Here is a 25,795-nt window from a genome sequence, read left to right on the forward strand (position 1 = left end):
AGAAACTAACCTGCACAACCAGCCAGGCGAATTGAGCCATGCTGCTCTGAAGAATGCTTCCGTGCCCTCTGAAGTTCACAGGACGGTCCGGTGGTTTTAAAGCGTTGTCTGGTGACGTCGCTGTCTCAGAAGCTCGGTGATGCGATCTGATGATAGCAGCTGGAATTTCGTGTCGGTCATCTTGAAAAATCGCTGACTTTAGGCCCAAGCATCCGTTGTCGCACGGCGCATGCCCAGCCAGACCAGGCTTGGTGGGTCCAGGCGGCGGCCCGGCGAGGCAGAGAACCTGCACAACCAGCCAGGCGAATTTAGCCATGCTGCTCTGAAGAATGCTGCCGTGCCATTCCAACGGTCCCCAACATCTGCACCGCTGGGGAGCGCGTCATGCTATGCGCACTGTTGTGCCCGGTTTTAGTTTATCCTTTTCTTGTGTTTTTCTTGTCTGTTCTTTTCTTCGCTTTTTCTTCATTATTTTCTTCCTTTGTGTTCGAACTTCTCACTCCCGTCGAAGGAAGCCTTTCTTGCTTGCGTGTTCTCGGAGAAAACTCACTCCTCTCTGCGTCCGCTACATGTCTGTTACCTCCGTTTGTGGCTTGATTGTTTTACAACCCTGCTTTTTTCCCTCTAATAGACGGCGGCACTTTTCCGGTCTACTTCGTAATGTGTGTGGGTGTTTTTCTCCTAACAAAAGAAAGAGAGAGTTCACCACCCTCTATATTCAGTACTACAAATGCGCGGATCTTTGTGCTCACTAAACACACACACACAAACACGCACACACACGCACACACACACACACACACGCACACGCACGCACACACATACACACACACACACCTTCCCTTATATGTTTTCTTTAAAGAAGTATGCACTTCGTTCAAGGAACATTGATTTGATTCGAGGTTTCGATCGGAAGACTGATCTTCAAGAGTGACTTGTCTTTTCTGGTGTTTCGCTTGTCATAGGCGTTGAACGCTGAAGAGGTGAGCGAGAAAGCGTTGTATAATAAAGCGTATACTTCGCTATGCACTCTTTTAAGCAGTCAAGCACTTCATGTTCTCCGGACCTATATATATATATATATATATATATATATATGTTGAGTGAAGTAGGCACTTTTTCACAGACGCATTTATTGTCGATGTTTGCGGTCGTCCTCAGGACAGTAGGAATGTTGCTGGTGTTTGCGTGTTACCTTCCTTTTTGGTCGCTTCTACAGCTCACAATCGGACCCGATACCACTGCAGCCCTGAACCGGTCGGTGCGTCGAGTCAAATAAAAATGTTTCTTTTAAAGAAACGTATACTTCGCTATATATATATATATATATATATATATACTATTTCACTGTGAGCTCACCCTAATCACTTGGTTTAAAGCTCGACCAAAGCCTTAACGCTGCTTGTGTTTGCAATCTTTCCTTCGTTTCAGCCCTGCAGAAAAATGGCGTTCGAGGAGGCGCCTCTTAACACAATCATTCCACTTCCGAATCCTGGAAGACTTCATGCCCACCATAAATTCGCAGTCTATGGTACTCGCCATGAAACTGCGCGAACTATTCCGTACGAATAAAACATTTGACGTCGTGCCTTTGGTCGCTCTGTGCACACTGGACATCATATGCGGTGAGTCGCTTTTTGTGCAGGTCGTTGTACTGTTCATAAGGCCGAAAATCGCGTTGCTGGGCATATAGCAGCTGTTGGTTCGTGATATTATTCAAAACCAAAACTTTATTCACTGAAACTATCAAGGAAACATTCAAATAATTCTCTTTATTTGCTGCTTTGAGGACGGTGTGACACGAGCAAAAAGGGGGAAAAATGAGGTCAGCAATTCTTATATTCCTTCGGTTAAAGTACTTGATCACTTCATGCGCCAAAAGGGATTGTGTAATTGAATTGATCTGACTATAGGTCACACACTAATTAGCATAAGAGAAATAACTTATGAGAAATAAATTATGCGAACAATATCAAACGCCCTTGTACACTGTTGGTATGCAACTTTAAGAAAATCGAAAATAACAAAATGAACATTTTTTAAATAGGTAGAAGACAAAAACGGTGCCAAAGCAAATTCACGGTTTAATAACAAGAAAATCTACGCCTTCTTTTCAGCAAAAAGTATCAGAAGGAAGGGAACGATACAACGCTTTTAAAAGCTGCGTGCAGTGCTAACTTGCTGCTCCCTAGGTCAAAATGAGCCATATGAACTCATGAGAGACATCTAATCTTTGGCCTCATAGCTCGGGCTGTTTCGACAGTGGTTTCGTTTCTTGGATCCCCGCGACTACTGTATCAACCACCGGGGCTGATACGAAGAGATCAGGGAATCATGATTCTGTTCTCTCAGCGGTACAATCCCGAGCTTCTTGTTCAGCGTCGCGCATCCTGGCGGCGATTAAGAAAAGACAATAAAAGCGGATAAGAACGTCATTAACAACAGCCGTTCCATCCGCTTCTGTGGAGCATTGTATTAGTACTGTTCCGAACACGTAAGACCGCAGCCTGAATCCACTTGCACGGCGAATCGTTCTCTCGTGTTTTGTTCGGGGGCGGGGGGGTGGGGGGGGGGGGGGGGGTGTGGGGGGGGTACTAACCGCACGCAAATTTTACGTCTCTACTTCTCATGGATCTGCATTACCTACCAGTCGCATTCTGTGAAGCTTTTAAGAAAAAACTGCTATCTAAAATCTGTGAGACGAGCCGGTAAGCGAAACCGGAAGCGTTGCTACTGTATCGTTGACAGAGCAGAAATACGCATTGGCTTAAGATCTATGCCGGGAAGAAGACAATAATAATAAGATCGCGAGCCTCATCCCCGAAAAAGCAAGGTTACTGTTCTGCTACATTCAACGTTGAAGCGTTTGGTAGGGTTAGTTGCCACTAGTTTCCTAAATTTATTATCACTAGCCAAACGGCAGGCGCGGACAAGAAACGACAGGTCTGGCTGTTGTGACGTCGTTTTGCGTCCTTTCTATCAATGTCTTATAATATATTTAATTAAAATATATTCTGGTTCCTACTTATTTGAGCCAGTTCTATTTACCACTGTCAAAGTAATGCGAAAATGTAAAGCAATGTTCTCACACCTACGCTTGTGACAAAAACCTGCTCTCCTCATTTAATGACTTGAGTGAGTGAAATAAAGCAATGCTCATGACTACAAAACGATACGATCTTATAGCTGCTTTTCTTAATTCTCTGTAGAATTATTTTTAACAGATTTGAATCAACGAGCATCAATAATACTGTAAAAAGAAATTTTTGGGAAATAAATTTCGGTAATCCCACACTATTACAAACAAAAGAATCAACTCCGAAAGTATACGTATCTTATTTTTCAAAATATGTGCAAAAGCTTTCGCTACCTTCTAGTGAGAGTTACTATAATGAGCGTTAAAACGTATCGCATAAAAACTTGGATAGTGGTACGGTTTGTGCGGGTAACAAACTCCCACATTTTTCTCCGCTCGTGTTGAGTGAAATTTGGCACATTTAAAGAATAACAGTTTAGTTATGTATTGTACAGAAAAGTGGTACAAAATAACTCATAACCGATTACAACAGCACAAATGCACGAACACATTCAAACACTCTCATCTTTTAAATATTATTTTATTCGTAACACTTCGCTAATGCATTGAATTTTGTAACGCAGAAAGAAACATACCTGTTTTAATTAGTTTTTACGTACCAAGAGGACATTAAATTTTCACTGTGCTATGCGTTTTAACCAGGGATGTGCTATTGTTTCTCGTTTTGCAGAGACAATTATGGGAACGACAGTATATGCGCAAACCAACGAGCACAGCCCTTACATCGCAGCAGTGAACAGGTAAGTCATTCGCTCAAATCGCGCAACACTGGCTACAGGCTACCCATAGGAAAAAAAAATCATATCAATGAAGGAATACAATTTGCCTTAGAGCAACAAATGTTTTGCCATAACAAATCCTTGCACCTTTCGCATGTGCCACCCCGTGAAGGCTGCATCAATGGCGGGTAAAAATAGCGAGCGTAACCCCCTTTCTTGCGCTTCTTGCGGACAGCGCCAGATGTGAGATCACAGCTTTCATTTTTCGCACAAGTATACATCTGTTCACCTTATCAGACAATATTCTTCTTTCTGGCCTAAAAACTTCACGATCCTTCCCAAGGATACTTTGTAAACAGCCACAGTTCCACAGTTACCGATCTTGATTTTCGAACTTAATCTTTAAGATTCTTGTGTAACAGTTTAATGACAACATCACCGAGTAGCTTAATAGTTCTGCTGCACTCAAGAAATGAAATACTAACATTCGAGTTCAACATTTCAGAACAGTGATAGGAAAGCCTCTTTTTTTTTATCGTTGCTAAACGCTGACTACGATTGCCGAGTCCTGCTGTCAGTGCCAACTCGACGCCATGAAAGGGCCATTCCTTATTTCGAAGTGTGCCCATAAACAAGACACGTAACAAAAGGTGGCACTTTCCTCTCCCTGTCCAGTTCTAGTTGCAAGTACTACTGTCGATGCCAGGATTCTCAACACTTTAGTAACACTTTCCTCATCACCATTATGACACGATATAACAGGCCTAGTAAACTCATTTGACCTTCTTAGAATGCCTTTTCTGTTGCTGTAGTGCATGTAGTTAAGAAGAACTTCTTGTTGGGCAAGTTGGTGCATACTGCTGTAGGTACGAATTGCGCGCATAAGACACACACAGGGAAAAAAACACGAGGGAGGCTGGAAGAGCGCTCTTTCAGTCTCCCTCGTGTTTTTTTCCTGTGTGTGTCTTTTGTGCGCAATTCGTATCTACAACTGTAGTGCATTTTCGAGGTAACCTCTCCTGCTGCCGTTTTCGCTTTACATAGCAAAGGCAGTGGTGCAAAGCATACGTACTGGTGCAAAGGTACATAGCAAAGCATCTGGTGGACCACTACAGCGCCGCACTTCTAACCCCACTCATGAATTTGTAACTCAGTGCGCTCTGCTCCTCTTTCAGGATTGGCGAGCTCGTCGTCGAACGCGTCTGTAAGCCCATCCTCCAAATTGACTTCATATACAGGTGGACCCCCATGGGCAGAGAGTACCGGAAGTGTCTCCACACGCTGCACTCCTTCTCGCGCAAGGTACACAGTGCCCACGCACAAGAACAAAGGCTTTGCGAAGGCGTACTGATTGATAGGGTCCTGTATTTTCTTTAATTTATATGCGTGGCATGGGGTTGTCATTCTTTCCAAAAAGTACATGTTCAGTCAGGTAGTTCAAGTATAGGGAACAGGAATACGCCTAAATATCCTGCAAATGACATCGTTTCGACGCCTTACGCAAGCGCCTTGATGAACGCTGTGATCACGCTTGAAGGTGATCTTACACCTTTCGTTTGGGGCGGAGTAATTTATCCCCGCACTCGCGAAGTGACCATTACAGATATGAATGTAACTTCTATGAGGTTTAAATATTTCGCACGAAATCAAAGGCTTTATATTCTTTCTAACGAAGAAAGAGAAAGGCGACGCAATAGGCCTTAAACGCCTGACAAGGCCCCAGCTTCCTTGCAGAGTGTGGACTACAGTGGAGTGGAAAAAGCATATATAGAGAAAAAATTGGCTAGCGGATTGCTGGAGTAGTGGTCGCAGAAGAGCAACTGAGCATTGCATCAAAGCTGATTTGTTCTTTACACAGAAATGAATACATGAAAAATACAAGACAGTGTTACGGTAGTCATACCTATCACATGAAAATCTACAACACGTGACAAATGTGCTATGATGGTGTAAGCACATCAGAACATAAATGTTTGGGGATTATACGGGCAAATTTTTTATCAATTATCCTTTCATAATTTCATTAAAATGTTCCCGGGAATTCATGTGCAAACCAAAACATTTTTAGGGCGGTAGGTGCTTGACAATTAATTTTCTGTTTCCCGTTGTTGGTATGAGTACCAGGGAACAGTTTCCTCTCATTCCCAGCATTCCTCGACAAAAATTTAATATTGGAATTTTGTAACGTACTTTTATAGAAATATTGAAATTAACAGTCCTTTCTTTGGATGAGTAGCTCAATCTTTCTTTTAATTTTCTTCCATCGCTCGTATCGAGCAGTTAAAACTGGCAAAGAAAACAAATACGGAACATTTTTGACGATATTATAAACGCTAATAGCAAAACATGCAAGCCTATAGACGGGAGGCCTGATGACAAAGTCATTGTTATAATAAAATTTTGCAATATATATAAAAAATAGCGTTCATAAACTCTTTCCCGTAGGAAAATACTTTTTCCACAATGGCAGGGTATGGTTCAAAGGTGGTACACTATTAAATAATTGTATGGAATGGTGCTATAGAGTCCGGTTTTGTATATATGTTGGAAGAGGCGATAAAAATATAATTGATCTCCTTTAAGCAAAATCAGATTTAAGTTTTAGATAACTTAAATCATCCTGCTATGACATGGACGATTTCATAAAGACAACTAGTTGTTTTATATAGATCAAATACAATATGACAAGCATGAATATTCCAAGCAAACTGTCTTGGAAAACCAGACAGCCAGGAATTTATGACTGGTGACTTTATCGGTTACTGTGCTCCCGTATTGGAGAATCATTACTCAGCGGTCAATTGTGTTGGCAGGCCTAAATATATTGTGGGCAGTTTTCAGCAGGTTTAGGGTGAGGCTGTTTGACTACAAACAAGCATATAATCTAGTTAGGTAATATTATTAGTAATTAGTTAGGTAATATTAATATTACTTTGTAGGACAGGTATTTTTAAAAAGGCAGTAAAAGAAACGCTCTGGTCGTCGGCGTACATTGCAAGGTCGGGAGAATATAATATATGGGATATATAGTTATTGTGCACTTCGAATAATAATGGTCATAATATAGAACTTTACGGAGCACCTTGAGTGATGGCTACATTATCGGAAGAATTCTCATTTATGTAAACATGCTGCCAGTGGTTTTCTAAATAGCCAGTAAGCAGATCTGGGTGTATTCCGCGTACATCGTAGCCTTGTAACTTTTTTTTAATGCGATTTTGATTGCCTCAGGGCATAAAACGGTGTATAATGATAGATGAGGATGCCTAAATAAATGAGTAAAGGTTCGCTGACCTTATGAAATCAAGCAGTGAACGATGATGAGGTCCTTGTGTCCAAGCGGTGTATGAAGCACTATTCTCGGGCGAAAGACCCGCTGCCGTCAGGTGCCGAATTCTCGTCGCCTTCTGCGCCGGGCAAACCCACAGCAGGTGGTGAATGTCGGCCTCAAGATTTCGGTTCTTGCAGACTGGACACCCGGGGCGGGGATATGCACCTTCGAATTGCGGCCACTTTCGTGTCACGGCTGGAGTTAGGGCCACCCCGACCCGGATCCTCCGAAGCGCAACCTGTTAGCAGTGCTTGTTCGGTGGAAATGTTCTTAAAAAACCTGTACTGTGAAGAAGCTATAAAGTTATGTTTTTGAAAAACTTTCGTAATCTGCCGTTAAGTACCCCAACAAGACTGGATAATACATCATAACTAAAGAAACAGCGCAGGAACAAGAAGGTTCCTGAAAACTTCTGAAGAGGAATACGAAGCGGGAACATTTCTGTCGCCACCTTTTAGTTTGCACACACTCAAGCAATTTTTAAGTCACCAGAGAACAATTCCAGTATCAAGCGTAAGATTTTTGAACGGAAATGGCGTATCTCACTGCACTATAGTCGTACTACGCACGTTCAGCACTAAACGTATCCTTGTTTAAAATGCGAGTATACGGGCATTAACAGAAAGATTAACTTAACGTTATTGCATCGCATTAGAGCGTCTTGTCCCCGCGTTATTTTTGAACTAGAACAGAAAAAAAACTATAAATATTGCACAGGTTCAACTGCACATGTCGTTTTCACTGTGTCTCTTACGCTGCGGCATAACGGCAGCCTTCCTATGTACATCTCATGTTAGCCGTCGCTTCGTTATTGGTACTCTTTAATTTACTCGTTTACTTATTTAGACTAGTACTTGCGCCAGCGAAAGTGCATTTCTTTCTTTCTTCCTTTCTTTCTTTCTTGCTTTCTCTCTTTCTTTCTTTCTTTCTTTCTTTCTTTCTTGCTTTCTTTCTTGCTTTCTTTCTTCCTTTCTTTCTTCCTTCCTTTCTTTCTTTCTTTCTTTCTTTCTCTCTTTCTTTCCTTCTTTCTTCCTTTCTTTCTTTGTTTCTTTTTTATTTGAGACAATTTGGTACAAATTGGCTCAGGAGGCAATAGCAAAAGGCCCTGATGGGGCCTGACTAGGCTATGCCCCCCTGACAGCACAAGCAGCACAAGTGTGCATATGATTACACATCATAAGCAGACCAAAGTAAAACACATCAATACAGAATACAGAAAGATATAGATACACACCAGTTGAAACATTTCAGGCAACAGAATGCTCATTAGGTAACTAATAGCAAAACGCGGAGAGGGGGCGAACACTGGGATAAAAATTCAGTATTGCTATCTTATGGCAAATGCTCATAAAAATGGCCATCGAAGTGGTAGCAATGTGGAACACTTTACAACAGGTGCCACCTAAATTTTACTATGAATACATTGGTAGACTTACGACTTTACATTTAACACTGTTAGCAACATCTATAGCGAATTAACATTCTTTTTTCTTTAATTTCGCATAAACATCAAATGAAAAGTTTTGAATGCAGTGCTTTTATGCACAGACGTTTCTTAGTTGCTATTCTTCGTTTCTTGTGCTGCCGCAGTTGATCGCCGAACGCAAACAAGCGCTGCGTAAAGAAGTAGACTGTGACCTGATCAGCCTCGAACACGTCGGCTCCGGAGTGGGGCGCAAGAAAGTCTGGCCCTTCATGGATCTGCTTCTGCTGGAACACTTCAAGAACAACATCACCGAGGAAGACATCCGGGAAGAGGTCGACACCTTCATGTTCGAGGTGCGCTGGCACGGCACAAACCAAGCGTGTCTTGCAGCTAGGTGTCTGCTTAGCAAATAGCATGTTTAGTATTGCCTCTTCTACATCAGTCTCTGGATGAACCTTATAAAGATAAAAAAGGTTGCCAGAAAAGTTCTAAGGCAGCTATTACTTCTCGTGTGCGTTAGTCGGCGACCTTCCCTACAGCGCCGTATTTATATTCTTTTCTTGGTGAGTTTTTCTATCTTTCTTGAGGGCATCACTTACTGTTTCGTCATGCCTGCCACGAACGTTGAGAAATACCGATGGAACCGAGGAGTCTTATCTTGGCTGTCCCACCACAAATACCAAAAGATGTAGCATTCGAAAGTATGCGCTTTATCGCAAACTGCGAGTATATTTATATTGTCAACAAGAATCGCGTATTGTCATATGCCTCACTCGGACAGTGCAAAAAACCGGAATCGCAAGATAAAAGCTAAAGGAGAGCTTGATGGTAGAGTATGAAAGCATAGTATGAGTTCTGTAGGAGGCTTTATTGCTACTTCCAGGAAGTGGTGTTACCGACGCAGAAGAACAACGCCGATGATGATAAATATTTACGGATGAACATAAAGTTTCCGCGCAGGGTTGATAACAAAAGCAAAGTTCGATCAGGGATAACACTTTTTTCGTGTTTCTGTTCTACACATAGGGCTTATATTACCTTATCCGATCGATGCAAACTGATCCCAGGCACAGGAGTAGCAGAACAAAATGAAAGGAATAAAAGAAGAAAGCAGCACGCCGTTAAGCTAAGCAGCGGTGATGACTCACAGCAAGCACCATAGTGTCACTGGCACCGAAGAGGAAGGGATGGGGAAAAGCTGTCTAAAGTAGAGGAGATTAGGCTGCGTAATGTGATAGCCATGGAAGACTTCGAGAAATGGAGGTGCGAAAATGCTATAATGAAAGAGGAGAGGAGGGCTCTATGAGCAATGGTCTAATCACTACAAACGGAGAGAGCTGTCGCAGCAAAGCAGAATGCCAAGATCAAGCTGTGCGAGAACTAAAAAGGCGGAGACTTGTTTGTAATAGCTGCAGGGTACAAAAACAAGAGTACGGTGATTTCTGAAAAAAAGCGAAGAGCTAAAAGATATATAAGCAAGATGAACACACTTTGGCACTTTGTAGTGAACCCGAAGAAACAGTACAGCATATCTTGCTAGAATGTAGCAGTATCCACCGATATATCAACGCCGCATATTCCACATACCCGAAACTCCGGGGTTCGGAAACAGCTAAGGTGTTATGCATATATGAGATAGCCATCAATATGAAACGACAGGAGGATTGGCGGCTTAACAAAACGCCACTGAAAAGTTACCAGAACAGGATTCAAAATCTGTAGAGCGTAAAACTGATTAATTTCGTTTTGAAACAGAATAAATTTCTAGATAGGACGGCTACACCTTCATTGCGCAGGGTCTCCGATTCCCGACATACCATTTCCATGCAATCTGTTCATTGTTACGCGGAGCTTTTATGTAAAGTTTGATGTCAGCAGACTGAGCAGCCAGCGCTTCTCGCTCGGATTATTTTGCTTCGCTTTTAGCAAACTGAGCGAAAAAATAAGGCGCGAATTGATGATTTTCATACAATGTCGGACAAATCCTCATCGCTCATTTTTTGACAACTGCTGAACGAAGATGACGAGCATATTTTTTGGATAAAAATGCTCACTCTTCCTGTGCCTTTCAGCTGGCTCGAGGTTTTCCATTTCATCATTCGCACAACTTGGACTAATTGCGCAAAATTTACCACATGCTATTGTTGCAATGTGGGGACATATGAATTTCTAACATTTTAGCGGCGCCAACAAAATGCTTATATTGAAACGTGAATGTCGGTACGGTACATCAGAGAGCTTAATGTAGAGGTAGCATTTTGTTGGTTTCATTTCGTCATAATCTGGGAATGGATGTGTCAGGTGCGCGATGCTGGTTTGGAGAAATATAAATAAAAAGACTACCTAGCAAAGCGTGTCCCCCATCGCTTCATTTAATAGGGGAGGCTCCGTAGGAGGTGCGGGGTACGAAATCTAGAGAGTAGCCTGGGATGGGCGCCCAACATAACTGCGTGAATTCTGTGCGCTTTCCGTTCCAGGGCCACGACACAACGGCGCTGGGAATCAGCTGGGCGCTGTTCCTCATTGGACACCATCCGAAGGAGCAGCAACTGATTCACGAGGAGCTAGATCTAATCTTCGGAGAGGACAGAGAGCGCCACGTCACCTCTGAGGACCTGAAGCAGATGAAGTACCTCGAGTGCGCCCTCAAGGTGAGGCACTAGGGGTTATACGTGCTGAGAGGCTGTGACTTCAAAGGGCAGTTAGGAAAGATGTGTCATTTTTGGGCTGCTCGCAATGAATTATAGTTGCCGCGGCGGCTCAGTAGTTATGGTGCTCGGCTGCTGACCCCGAAAGACGCGGGCTCGATCTTGCCGCGACGGTCGCTTTCTATGGAAGCGAAATTTTTTGGAGGCCCGTGTACTGTGTGTTGTCAGGGCACGTTAAAGAACTCCAGGTGTTCGAAATTTTCCGAGGCCCTCCACTACGACGTTCCTCGTAGCCTGAGTAACTTTGGAACGTTAAGCCTCGTGAATGAACCAAACAATAAAATTCATTTAGGCAAATATTGCCGCAAAACTTTCCAATGTGCGTTCCTTCCTGCTCAAAGCGTCCTGCTCGCGGCTTTGTCATTTTTTTCTCAGGAGGGATCTGAACAGATTTCAATCTGTTGTGTGTAGCCATGCGTGACTTGTTTTACTCTGTCCGTGATTGTAGCAGGTGCTTCCTGTGCCTTCGCTCCAAGCTTTAAATTGAGCATGGCCTTCAGCGGCGGCCTGGCCTTGTGCACCGAGTGCACTTGCTACCATCGCCTCGCCGAGTTGTTCTGTTCTCAGAGCGCAAAGCTAACGCAGCCAGGTGACAACAAAGAGTGGTGTATCCGACGTAGTGCTGCTTCCAAATCGAACGATGGAAGTAATGGAAATGGCCGTAGTTGTTCTTGGCACGTCCGCCCCTTTGCCTTTTCGGCTGCGTTTCGAGGAGTCAGTTCTTCAAAAATTCACCTCTTGCCGGACGCGGAGCTCCGTTTCGACTTCTCAAAGAAAGTTAATGCCCTCGCATTCAAATCTGCATTTAGGCGTTGCTGCACTTCTTTCGCGCACTTCCTATCGTTGGCTTGGTTGACGAGTTACTTCCGCCGCCTGAACGACACGGCACTGCTATTCACGCGCATAGGAAAATGAGGGCATCGATTCACTTTGTCTGAGAAGGATATGGGTAGCAAGTTGCGATCAAAAGTAAACGCTGTAAAAAAGTGATTTTAGAGGCGATTCAGTGACATCAGCTATTTAGCTTTAGCATCCTATTAGTATAAAGCGTAGAAAAAGAAAAAAAAATCACAAATCTTATTCGCCTGGGCTTTCTTAAAAACGCAGACTACTGCAACGTGGATTCAATGAGACTGACGCAGCTGGAATCCGAAAAAAGAAAATGGGCTTTTTATTTTTGGTCGATATACAGAAAATTCTTGGTGACAAGGGTGAGAACGAGCAACATTTGACTTTTAAAGACACGAGGGTAGTTATACGCTACTACATGCACGTCGCAGCTAGCAGATTTCCCGAACCGGTGGCCTAGTGGTCTGAGCACCCGCTTCACATGCGGGAGCTTCGAGGTCGGCCACATGGGGTACCAATCAGTGATACAATGGATAAAAGTTTTTCCTCTGGCCTGGTGGTGGGAACTATTGGCAAAGCGGCACTTGTCCCCGTCTGGTCCTCTGCTCATGTGTGTTAAATTCTTGGAAAGTGACCTTTGGTCCACTTCATCCCCTTCGACGGACAAGCGATTCTGTAGGAAGGGAAATGCGCCTTGTGAAGTAAAGACCCTGTTTTTTTTTATATAAGATGGAGACCGAAACTTTTTTCAGAACCGATTCCCTCAGAGGCTCGTAACACCAGGAGACATTGTATCACAGCTGGGCTCTCGTCGCCACTGGGGATTGAACCCTGCACCTTTACGCATGTGAGGAAAAGCTAAAAACACCTTTACATACCCAGAAATTGCAGACATGCATATTTTCAACGACAATTTATTTATGAACTCAGTTTTTTCATCCATCGTAAGGTAACAATATAACAATCTATATATCTGCATATCTACCCCCCGGCACGCTTGTTTTTTTTTTTTGCTGTAAGCGTTTTGTTGCCGTCAAAAACGTTCGCTATTGGTTTTCTATGGTCGTCTTAACTGCTAGGTTGGAGCGATGGACGAACCTAAAGAGAGAGACTTTGTTTTTTATGTATCGCAAGAATGAACTATTACCTTCAACATTAATATACCTGTAGTTTATAATATTCCTCACTTGCCGCACAAGCGGTGGCTCAGCGGTTATGGTGCTCGGCTACTGACCCGAAAGACGCGGGTTCGATCCCGGCCGCGGCGGCTGGAATTTCTTTGGAGGAGAAATTCTAGAGGCCCGTGTGCTGTGCGATGTCAGTGCACGTTAAAGAACCCCAGGTGGTCGAAATTTCCGGAGCCCTCCACTACGGCGTCTCTCATAGCCTTAGTCGCTTTGGGACGTTAAACCCCATAAACCATAAACCAACCACTTGCCGCACAATTGAAACTGATGTCCACGAATCCTGGACTTGGGTGATCGTCAAAGTTCGAAGCGAAGACTACGACGCCATTCGAAAACACGAGAAAAATTTGACACTTGAGACCTGCCAGTACTGTGTACACAACACGCTTCATCGTTGCTCAGGCAGAACGAAGTCAAAATAGGACCGCCGAGAACTCGTAGAAGCCGTCAGTGTGATGAAGATGGTCTCCTTATGGTCACCGCGGGCGAGGCGCCGAGCGCACGAGCCTTCACCTGCTGTCTTCCTCCTCACCGTCGTGTAAACACAGAGCAGACGACTCACGTGACAAGCATCCTTTCTCGAGCCGCTACGCAGCAGACCTATTCCTGTGTTCCTAATAACCCCAGCTATGTAGCCAACAAAGGATTCGAACCCCTGACAGTCGGGTTGCATGTCAGACACTCCACCGCTATACCACGCAGGCCCATTCGTACGGGTTGGTTAAAGCAGGGCTTTATATCCATATTACGTAGTGTTTCACGTAACGATTGTGTTTGTGAAGGAGACAGTGCCCTTTGCTGCGTGGGCGAGGGGAACCACTGTCACCTCATAGCCATAAAGGCGGCTGAGCTTAAGCGTCCCCCCACGTTATTTGAAATCAAGATAAAAAGTCATTTTCTAAACCTCTTCATTTCGAGGAAATATGGCGCTTTATTCCGCAGAGTACCGAACTCCGCGCACAAAGGCACGCAGGCAGTTCAGTGGAAATCTGGCTTCGCTGCTGATTTGTTACAAAGCTTAAGGCGCGTAATTCAAACCACCGGCGCTATGGCACTGCAGTATGCAGTTCCTTCCACTTCACCGCGTGGTGCAAGAAGGACAGCCATTGCTTCTTTGTTCTTCGTGCTGTTTCCTGCACCGTTTACATTAATTTGTTGAAAACAGCAGTCCGCCAGATGGACCAAACTCAAATGGCGTTCACCTTTTGTCCTTTTTTCGTTCTGCTTTCAGGAAAGCCAGCGCATATACCCGTCCGTGCCACTCATGAGCAGAACCTGCATGGCACCTTTTACCGTGGGTGAGAAACATACCTCTGTTTTGCTGGTTTTTTTGCTTTGTTAGTAGACCCTCCGAGAATTGTATTTGCGATTCTTGGATCCATGGCTAGAGGTAGCGGTTGGGTATCTGAATTGGACGACTTGCTATGACACTTAATTATTGACAGGAAAATATTTTATCTGCGCAATGTGTGTGCGGAAAAGAACTTGAAAAAAATAAACAATCTGCCGACAAGGTGCACACCTCCACCATAGAATTTAGTGCGCCACAGAAGAGTGCTTGCTGCGATATGCACGCGTCAGCGCTGATCTTGCCTTTTCATTAAGCCACGTTAAGACTACATGCGCTAGGTACGGATCGTCGGTACGGATCGTAAGCGCAAGCGCAAAAAAAGCTGTGAGTTGGTTCCGACTATAGTTGTATTGAGTGGAAAGTACGCGACGTTTGCTGCCAGCGTGGGCGTAAATGTTCTTGGGCCCGCTACCTTTACGACAAGAACTGATGCAACTGTCACTGCGCGGCCAGTGCGCACAGCAGTTTCGGTTTTCACTTTCCGGTCACGGAGATTCCGGCCTCCCCAGACTGCTTGCCTCCAATACCGGCGACTCAGCGACTCGGCGGCGCCATTCTGTGCGATCCGACACTGCAGGTTGCACCGTTGTTCTCTGTGGTAGCGTGTGTTTGTGGTGTGTCACTTTTATTGGGTTGTGTCTTGCAGCTTGACAATGCACAGCGCGGAAGCGTCTTCTCTGGGCAGTGATGAGCTGCTCATTGAAGACGTGCGGCACAGGCCGGTATACTTTATGACTCGCGCTTTAAAACTTATCGGTACAAACAACTAATCTTGAGCTTGTAGAGCCTCGACGACCGCTAACAGCCGTTTTCTAACCGGCGCCGTGTTGAAAAATGCGAAACAGAATTATCCCAGAGCGGTGATTGGACGGTCGTAAAAAACGTATTATATCGAAGAGGCTAAGTGGGAATATAGGCGGTTTTTAAGTACTTAAACGGAAGCTTTAGCAGTTACGCGAAATGAGACAAGTACGACACTTAAGGTAGATGCAGCTGTAGTCTGAACGCGGCTTTACTTCCCTTGCCTAGCAAGAAATGGGCATGGCCCGGGCATGTAGCTCGAAGGCAAGAAAGATAACCGATTGTTGTTAACAATAACGGACAGGACTGCAAAGAAAGAAAGCGGACAGAGAGCACAGAAAGCTAGGTGGCCGGTTGACTTTAGGAAGTTTGCTGGGATAAGGGGGTGGCAGCTTACACAGGACCAGGTTAAATGGAGAGATACGGGAGAGGCCTTTGTCTTCCTGTGGCCGTAGGCAGGCAGTCAGGCTGCTGCTGTTGAGGATAGAATACGTTATTTTTATCCCGTAGAAACGAGGAATGAATTATTAATATATGAGTTTATTTCTAAGTTTTAAAGCAATCTTTTGTGATATACGCCACAGTGAGAACACAGCAGTTATTTCCGCAAAAAGTCGAATTATTTTTGTTGTGAACAGGAATCTCTGTACGCGCGTGTTGTAACGTTTTGCTTTTATTGAAAAGGGGTCGTCGCCAAAGACCTCGAACGGTTGACCATGTTCTAATCAAGCAAAAACAGCAGCCGCTGATCCACTGCAACGGCTTCGTTTTAAATATAGGCAACCGCAATAACAAATGTTATTCGGACTAAAAATTTCCGTCCTGTGCTCCATGTAGGGAAGCTGTCTTTGATTATGGACTCCTGCGAGCGTAAAAAATTGCAATTTGTCGCGGTACAACGTACAGATGTGTTAGATGTGCTATGAAGGACGCCGCAGTGGAGGGCGGTGGAATAAGTTAGGCCACCTGGGGTTCTCCAACGTGAGCTGACACTGCACTGCACACCGGTATTGTTCCTGTATTTCGCTCTCATCAAACAACTCTTCCGCCATCGGTATTGAACGTGTCATCTTGAGATCAGCAGCCTCTCGCCAAGGCCCCTGAGCCACAGCGGTTGGTTCTTAAAGACGTACTTCAGGGACTGAGCAACTTCTTTACCCCGTCCGTGGCGTAAATGCTTCAGCGCTTCTATAAAGCCATCCGTACTCTCAATGAACTGACCAAAGGGGAACAGAAATAGGCTCATGCATTTATTTTTAATATAGACTCGCCTCGTGATACTATGTTTGCATATATTACCCCCAAAGTGGCTGCTTTCGTGTTTCCAGGTGGAGCAACGCTTCCAAAGGGTTCAATTATTCAGATAGCCCCGTACTTCCTACACCGGGACCCGGCGGTGTTCCCGAAGCCCGAGGAGTTCCGCCCTGAGCGCTTTTTCCCAGAAAACGCCAAGGGACGCCACCCGTACGCCTACATCCCTTTCTCGGCGGGTCCGAGAAACTGCATCGGTAGGTACCACACTCCAACCCTCAGTTCTATCACTCTCCTGTCACGGTGTTAGTTAATCTGTTGCATACTGACTAGCGCCCCAGCCTGGATACATGAAGCCTACAATAACGGTATCATACTATTCTCCCGCCTCACCGTCCATTTCTTACTACGTCGTGTCTTGTGGTGTTCTGAGCTCAGAGATAATTAGTCTTCTTATCCAATGGCACCGCATTTCCCAATTTTCACGCGATAGTGTTAACAGCCCCGTTCTCTAGAAATCCCGGGGTGACGTTGTCGGCGCTGTAAGCTAAAAGTCACGGGCATGGCTGTGGCAGGTGGCCCCCGACAGCAACCTGGGAGGCGGGTGGGCCGCCTAGGCCAAGCGACCTCGCGGCGTCATCACATCATGCCCACTGGATAGTGTGAAAACTGTCCACCGTGGCAGGTGGCAGTCAGGTTATCGACTGGTAGCTCGGGAAGAGCAACATCGGCCGCACAGGTTCCACCGTTGAGATAACCTGCTACCGCAGGGCAGTGGCACATCGCTTAAACGCTGCGCCACTGCGCCCGGAGGGGTATGAGCACTCCCAGGGATCTATGAATGTGAAGTAGACAATTATCTACTGCATATTTGGGAGAGAGAGAAAGAGAGAAAAATGAATTTTAATGAGAGAAAAAGGAGGAGAGGTCGGCCGGTGGTAACATGGACCTGGTCTGCTACTCCACACTGGGGAAAGAAAAGGGGAGGAAAGGGAGAGTGTGAATGAAGGTTGATTATGGAACAATACAATGAGTTTAATGGGTGATGTCCACACACACACCAACACTCGCTGGCACTCGCACCGCAATGAATACACGCACCTGAAGTTCATGTCTTGAACACACACACCGACACATGCCATTAACGCTTACTGGAGTAGGGGCTCCATGAAAACAGAAATGTAAACCGTGTAAACTGCGTACACCATGTAGGTAGTGCACAGGCGGTCACAGACTGGTATCCGGGCCTGTTTAACATAAAAACTTGAGCACGGCCTTCGACCTACACCACCTATCAGGATGTTTCAACCTGGCGCCTAGAAGAGTTCCTTCACAGATAGGGCGAGAGCCCAGTTGTATCACGGTCGCTTCCAATGTTCTCATCTCATCAGTGTAGTTCGCGCACTCGAAAAGAAGGTGTCCAATAGTGTCTGGAGTGTGGCACTGTAGGAAATTTGGGTTAGTTTCGATTCGGATCTTCTAAAGGTAGTGTTTGTTGTATACATATGTCGCGAATCGGATGGACGCGTCCCCAACTGCTGAAGGGGAACGCTTTCGCGTGCAGGTTCGAAGAAAGAAAAGAAACGAATTAAACAAAACAAAACGAAGCCGTGTTTATATTTTAAAGGAAAGGAGCCAATGAAAGGAAGGAAAACACTAAGGAAAACACACACTAGGCACGCGCGAAACACAACAGATAAAAAGGAGAGAGTTCACCGGCTACACGGCGTCCCAGGTGGTGCGGGCATGCCTTGCAGGAAGCACAGACGCGGGTTGGCGAGTTTCGATGCGTCGCTGGCGTTGCGTTCAGGGAGGCGGTGGTAGAGAGCCAGGAGATGAGGAACGGAGATGACACGGGAGACGGTGACGAACTCTTGTCAGTCGCCGCCAAGAACTGGGCAGCTGCAGCAGGAGAACTGTAGCCGGGTCCTGTCGATGGCGTTCTGCAAACACCGTAGGCATGTGCAGCCTATCCAAGGAAACCGTGGCAACAAAGTGGCGATCGCAGTAGGCCTGCGTCGTTGATTCAAGGGAGGTCCACGGCAGCACAGACCCGAAGTCTGACGGCTGCCACCTCCACGCTTGAATGAGGCTTAATGGTCTTGCGTCGGTGATCCAAGGGAAGTCATTGGCAGCTCGAACCCAACGTCCGACCGCTGCCACTTCCACGCTTGAACGACCAGACTTGTGCTGAGGTGTCTTCCTCAACACCTCGGTTTGCTGACAAGTAGCTCTAAGCTCCTCGTGCCTGCCTCGCGCACACCACTCGCACGCGCCCGCGCGCAACGCGGGGCTGGCACTTACGGCGCTCCGCTGTCCGACGCACCACTGCCGACACGCCGCGTTCCAAAAATTCCTCCCCAGTGTGGTGTGCACATCACAACATATAGGCAGCGCCAAGCCGTAACCGGTGGAATAAAGTCCCATGACGTCGCATTACCCTAGATGGCAGATGAAATCGTGAGCCGGCGTCAAGCTTAAAGACACAGGAATCATCAGCTTGTGATTCTGGAATGCGATTCAAAGCTCATGCCGTGTTCTTCGAAAGCGTCTTTTGGGCCAAAGGTTTTTAACCACAGTTGCTGCCGACTGTGGCCGCCAGCATAGCAAACAAGAAACAGACAAAAAGTAGTACCGATCGGCGGAAAGAAACGGATAAAAAGGCTCATTTTTTTTCATAAAGGCATGATTTCAGTTTCCGTATTTCACTTAGCAATATAATCGCTCTAACCGTCTTTTCTCCACCCATAAAACCGTACAATGAGCGCGAGATAACCTCGAGGAGTAATTGCTCCAGGGACGCCTCATAAATCACCGCGATCCATTTGAAACTTGTAGAGAAGAGGTTGTGCAGTGTATGCCACTATGCTGAGTGAAATAAAACATAAATCAAATGGGGAGATGCCTTGAAGAGGGGTGGTTCGAAAAAAGCAGGGATGTGCAAAAAATTACAGTGAGAGGCCAACATGCTGCCTAGTGCAGGGACTCTAAACGTTATATACGCGAGTGTCGTAGCGGAGTAGAACAAGCGACTGGGAAGATTATACAAGTATTTGCGGTAAAGAAAAGAACGCCTTATAGTTATATAAGTACCCCCGCGGTACCACAGACAAAAAGGAGCCGACATATCCGACCGAGCGTGCGCCACGGCGATGACCACATATCGATTACCTAGCCACACCTTTCCTGTTAACTTTCCCCATGTTTTTGATTGAGAGATTGTGACTGTTTCCCGTTCCTTCTCTCATCCCTCTTTAATCCCAAATTCCCTTCCTCTGTGCAGGGTAGCCCAACGGAATCCTTTCTGGTTAACATCCCTGCCTTTCCCATCTCTCTGTATCTACCTTCCCCGTGTTTCTTTTCTTTCGCAGCTTGCTACGTATATCACGCAAGACTCGTGCATTAAATTTCCACTTCTAGCAGCACCGTGTCCTTGGCTGCTTCTTTCATTGTGCGTACCGTTTTCTGCTGTTTGCGGCAAGAAAATAAAATTGTACAATAAGCAGCAGGTCTTTGATTTCACGTTGATGAAAGCGACATTTAAAGCCTGTCTTGATGCCAGTTTACGTTAGATCGCAAGTAGATTTTCTTTACTTGCTTGCTTTAGCCATGTTCCTCCCTGATGCGCACCCTACAAGCTGCAAGGAGATCATGCGAATAAGTTTTGTAGTTTGGGCCTCTGCCGAAATGGGGGGGGGAGCCCAGCTGATGACCTTGCAGAGACAATACAATCGTTTTTTCAACCGCATGTTTATGAGTTACCACGTCTGCCTTATGTACACCCTCCGAGTTTTTAAAAATAAAATGACGCAAGCGCTGACTACCCGGTGCTGCTGCGGCGGAAGAAGGAGAGGAGAAAGCGTGCGATTTTAAGGACATGCACGCCTTTCCTGCCGCTGGAGTGACTAAGCGTCGTCTGCTGGGCTCTTCTGATAGTGCGAAGCAGACCCTGCCGATCATCAGCTGTTATGCATCGGAGCGCCAAGATGATGCGACTAATTGTTTATGTCAGCAGCAAATAGCGCGTGTAATATCTGATAAGAGCCCAGATTTGCGATGAATGTCCTAGCCCGCCCAAGAACCTAGCTGCAATCGTGACTTAAGAAAAATGGGTCCCTCGGTAATGGCGCTTTACCTTTTTTAAGACAAATTCTCTCAAGACGCTAGCCACAAATGCAACAAGGGCCTAGTGTCGCGCTTGGAACGTTACCGCTTGCACCAATCTAGAGACACAAACCTGTAGGAGATAGAACAACAAACAAACCTTGTCAGAACCCGGACATAACACTTGCTTCGCACGAAGGAGAACACCTGAGCAGACGACGCCGATTCCAGCGGCATGATTGGTGTGCAGGCTCGCTCTCTCGCTTTATTTAAAAAAAAAAATAGGAAAGCTGTACACCACTCTGAACAACAACGGAATCAGGTGCGCACTTTCTGTGTAGCGCGCAGCTAATTCGGCAACCTACTGGTAAACGCATGTTTGATGCGCTGTTTGTGCAGAGCACCTCAAGTCATCTTGTATGACTTTTGTTGCTTACACGAACAATGAGCACAGCAAAATCCGAATGTTGTTCTGACTAAAAATTTATTACCTGGTTCTTTCTGACTACTTTCACGGTTCTCCGGTAGCAAAATACGCATTTATTGCTCAGAATACTTGTAATGCAAACCCTTCCCGATAATCAGTTCTAAATAGAGCCGTCTTTAAGGAGGTCGACGGGCTGCTTCCATTTTAAAATGATTGGTACTGTAGCATAGACTTCCTGGACTCGCGCCCAAAGATCGATGATACGGACGCATTTAACTTTCGAAAGCGGCCGGCGATGACGACTCGTGCATTTCGTTTTGTGGTGTTTTCTTGCATAAAATGGTCCATTCATGGTGAGTGCCGCGTCTTTTTGATTAAAAGGCTATACTTTGTCGATACAAACCAAATTGCATTTGTCCGTGGTGCCTATTTAAGGAAGGTAATATGTGAAAGGCAACCTATGAGGTACCTAAGAAGGACGCCGGTGCTGACATGCATTTCATTATAGCTACAGCTGTCACTGGCACGTTACCAGGTTTCGTGGTGTCGTTGGCGTAGGGTGGGCGATTTAATCTACCTCGATGCACATTTGCTTCGTGCAACATTGACTTCTATCACGGTAATTTATTCCTTTCACAGCATGCAGCAACAGGGCACGTTAGAGAAGATGTATGACGGGAAAAGAGCAGGCAAAAATAAATTGGTTACGAGGGAAGGGAAGACACATTAACTGTCTCACTCTTCATGGACACCACAACTGCGCTGTGACGGTGGAGAGAACGAGGGAGTTAAGGAAGGAAGAGGAAAATAGAGGCGGTAGTGGACGGTAGTGGTGTTTCCCTGCGTTTTGCGCAGGGAAACACGAGGTGAAAAGAAAATGTTATTTCAGGAAAGTTGGTTTTCCGGGGGAAAAAAATGCCGAAGTAGCTGTCTGACATCTGTATGGACACCTCAGAAAGACTATCCAGATGGGATCATGGAGGGAATGCAAGAAGGAATAGAAAAAGAGGTGTCGCCCACTCGGTTCCGATGGGTCGTTTGGACCACTCGGGGGTCCTTAACGTTTACAGATCTCCCATAGCACTTCGGCACCTTTTGTGTTTTGGCTGCATCGCAACTCTCCGCTTAAGGCGTGCTGCAGCTGTGTCAGTGCGGTCAAAGTGGGAAAGAGGAGGACTCGCATTATACATAGCAGCTTTTTCAGGTCACGTGATCTCATCGCAGCACGCGGGTAGCGACCACGCGCTCCAAATTGAATAACTAATCAGCGTTGGACGGCCATGCAAGCGGCAGAGACGGAGCGTCGTTTCGGGACGCTGCACGTAAGGCCACAGTCAGAGCCCGCAGACACGCAGCGGGTGGAACAAAAACGGAGGGGCTGTTAACTCTGGTCTCAAACGCAGTGCGCGGCGAGACTCCTGATATCTCATGATACGAAACATACAGTCGTGCACTGAAGTGAAGAGACCACGGGAATCGCTGTAACTGCGATTTTTCTGTCTAAAAAGGCATGCCTGGCAAACTTTTCAAGGCGGACAGTCAACATATTACGTCAGGCACCGTGTCTCATCTTGAAAACAGGCGCTGAACAGGCAGAATTCACTGCCACGCACTTTTGACTGTTCGCATGGTCTCGCCACTTTAACGCAAGGGTGCATTTCCCGAAGATTGAAAGGGGTACGTACTTGCGGAAAAGACGAGACGAAAACGAGGAAACACAAACGACATGTACACTGCGCAAATTCCAACTGGTTTATTTCATAGAGAGCTACACGTTTATACCCTAGAGGTCGAACACAGCGATAAAAACCGGCGCATGCGTATTTCACGTCAGCAGACCGCCACCACAGGTGCAGCCTGATTACGTCAAAAGTTCCAACAGCCCCCTGCACTGCTATAAAGAAGGAAAGAAGAATCATGCGGTGAAATATGAGGAAAGGTGACATTGAAAGAAATCGTTGCAAAGCAGTGTCAAAACCAAAGACCAAAGGCATGTCAAAGCGCAAAAACAAATCACCGTAGCAAAAGCAGTGTAAAAAAAGGCACAACACAACACTAAAAACTGCCGGTCAACAAGGTAAAAAACGCATTGCATCGAAGAATTCAAACCAGAATCGAAGGCCAGGCCACCCAACAACTGTACGCCTCAAAATAAAATGCAAACCTGAGGCGCAGCAAAATTTACACCTGTCCGTCTAGAAAAGTCACTTCTTCGTTAAGAAGTAACATAGATGCAGTACTAATGCATTTATCTCCAGAGTTAGTAATGTGAAATGCCTCAATGATTTCTCTCTGAAGTTTGGTTTTTCCATGTGCCAATATTGTGGTGCCTCTGAACAATGCCTTGCATTTGCGGCTGTTAACGAAGACGTCGTTTTTCGGTGTTTTTTACTGTCCTCTTGTGAAAAACGACGTCTTCCCGAGCACCTGTTCATATCCAAGTCTCTGTTCTGTGTTTTACTCATCTGTTGAAACACGTGTGCACATATTTGATGGAAATTATCAAAATTAAACTCCCTCGCATACCGAAATAAAGTTCTACGCAATATTTGCATTGCATTCCACTTGCTTGTCATGTAGTGAACAACGCATTCACTGAATATTCACAGAGCATTCACTGAATATGGCAATCACGGTAAACGATCGTGCGAAATCAAAAGGTGCACCGTTCGCGTGCTTTAACTGCTTTCACTGCACCTACTACTTAACCTGCTACTTACCTGAAGGGGAAAAAAGGCACTTTCTTCCAAGCAAGCGCTCTAGCTCTGTTCTGCCTAGCTTTCTACTCAACATAAACATGTTCTTTGTTAGCGAAATCGACGCGGGAAACCGAGCCGCATGCCTGTTCCTTATTCCTTTATTCTAGACCATGTATTAGTGCTTAAGCCTAATCTGACAAATACCACCTCGATAAAAATCGTGCGTTGTCTGTTTGCCTATATTGTTGTTGTGGTTGTGTTGTTAGCCTTTGAAAAGATGGCACGTAGCGTAAGCGCTCCATCCCGTGGCACTGCCCGGTCTTCGTCGTCTCCTGCGTAGCGAAATTCCGTGCTATCGCACTTATTCCAATGTAGCAAACGTTCTCACTAGTTTAACGCGCCGATTCGAGATCAGTGCCATTGTTAAGCTGCATTTCTTCCTTCGGCGTGTTTCAGGTCAGAGGTTCGCGCTGGCTGAGGAGAAGATCGTGGTGGCCAACATCCTCCGTCGCTTCAGGGTGCAGTCGCTTGACCAGCGGGACCAGGTGGCGCTCTCGTTGGAAATGGTGCTGCGGCCTGCAACGGGCCTCAGGATCAAGTTCACGCCGCGGTGAGGCCACGGCCGAAGAGCGCCTTCTAAAGGTCTCTGGTATTGCTGCTGGCTCAGTGAATGACTTTCTTTGATAAATTGTAAGGGGAACACAGGAACACAAGAATTCCTCTTGTTTTCCTCTTCTTGTCCATTCGCGACCAATTGACTGATGTGAATGCTCTGTTGACGCTCTTTTTCATCCTCTGCCATCCATTTTTTCCTATCCTGTACAAAAAGTTGGCACATGCTGTACGATTGATTGTTTATGTATGTATTCCCCTCTGAAATTATGCTTCATGGCGCTGCAGAAATGTAAATAAATGAATACATAAATAAATGACAATCACCAAGACGATACGAACGGTGCCTTCTGCTGTCGGTATTTCTGTACGTGAAACACAACAAAGTATCTTTTACCACATTTCTGATTATGTTTTTGATAGTACATATCTTGTGGTTGTACTATCTACTCTCGAGCCCCTTATGTTCTTAAAACTCATGCGCCATAGGCACGAGGAGGCTTTAAAATTTTCGTGTTTAGATTGACTATTATGTGCTAGTAACACCACTGTGGCGCAAGTCTAACGTACACTCAAGCAGTGCAAAGCACGAACCCGGTGCGTTAATGGCTGCTGTTTCGTTTGTGCAAAACATGTCTGGGTGCACTTTTGCCAACAAACGACGCCCACATGAAAGAAGCGATGGCAGTTCGAGGAATCATCCGCGTTTATCTCGAGCAAAGAACTCGAAAGTGTTATGATATTGGCACATTTAGGACTTGCATGTTACGCATCGATTAATTATTTCCTTCGAGCAGCGCTCATTTTTTTTTAATGCAGCAGCTAGAACGTGACATACGTTCGAGAGATATCGAGGGGGAGGGAAAACAAAAAATAAAATAAACATCTAAGTGCAGTTCAAGAAAACCAAAAAGCTCAGAGTGAAGCCGGACGCGCTGTCCAGTAGCGAAAACTGACTGAAGAAGAAGGCTTTTTAAAGCCATGAAGCACTCATCGACACCATCTCCTCTCTCTCTCTGCCCGCTTTTTCTCTTCATATCTAATCTATATATTGTGCACCTATCATCCAGTTGGCGAAGAATTGCGCGAAAAGTATCATCACCATCAAGAAAACTGGTGAAGGCGGGGACGCGTCGAGCAGCCAAACGTCTTAGCACAAAGCATCGTGGGGCTGCCACCGTCGTAACGCCGTAATAGGCGCCACTACCTTCCGACAGCCGTATTTTCTAAAGG

At 45.6% G+C, this 25,795-nt stretch overlaps 1 protein-coding gene across 6 annotated transcripts in view; it reads left to right on the forward strand.

The window, feature by feature from the left end:
- LOC149334209 (cytochrome P450 4c3-like) overlaps positions 1-24,908 on the forward strand; it is a 69,596-nt gene extending 44,688 nt beyond the window's left edge. For 4 of the 6 annotated variants that reach the window (XM_089555085.1, XM_089555079.1, XM_089555083.1 and 1 more), the window contains 8 exons: positions 1,432-1,625; positions 3,768-3,837; positions 4,992-5,118; positions 8,738-8,926; positions 11,051-11,224; positions 14,549-14,615; positions 16,798-16,977; positions 24,407-24,908. In XM_089555085.1, the coding sequence (XP_089411211.1) occupies positions 1,432-1,625; positions 3,768-3,837; positions 4,992-5,118; positions 8,738-8,926; positions 11,051-11,224; positions 14,549-14,615; positions 16,798-16,977; positions 24,407-24,564 (1,159 nt within the window). In that variant the 3' untranslated portion in view covers positions 24,565-24,908. Of the gene's footprint in view, positions 1-1,431; positions 1,626-3,767; positions 3,838-4,991; positions 5,119-8,737; positions 8,927-11,050; positions 11,225-14,548; positions 14,616-16,797; positions 16,978-20,091; positions 20,354-24,406 lie in introns of those variants that run through there. The other 2 variants (XM_089555082.1, XM_089555084.1) reach the window with 2 other exon arrangements.
- The last annotated feature ends 887 nt before the right edge of the window (positions 24,909-25,795 follow it).

This window comes from Amblyomma mixtum, chromosome 8 (assembly GCF_055824585.1).
Source record: "Amblyomma mixtum isolate Tamu chromosome 8, ASM5582458v1, whole genome shotgun sequence".
Taxonomy (NCBI): Eukaryota; Metazoa; Arthropoda; class Arachnida; order Ixodida; family Ixodidae; genus Amblyomma; species Amblyomma mixtum.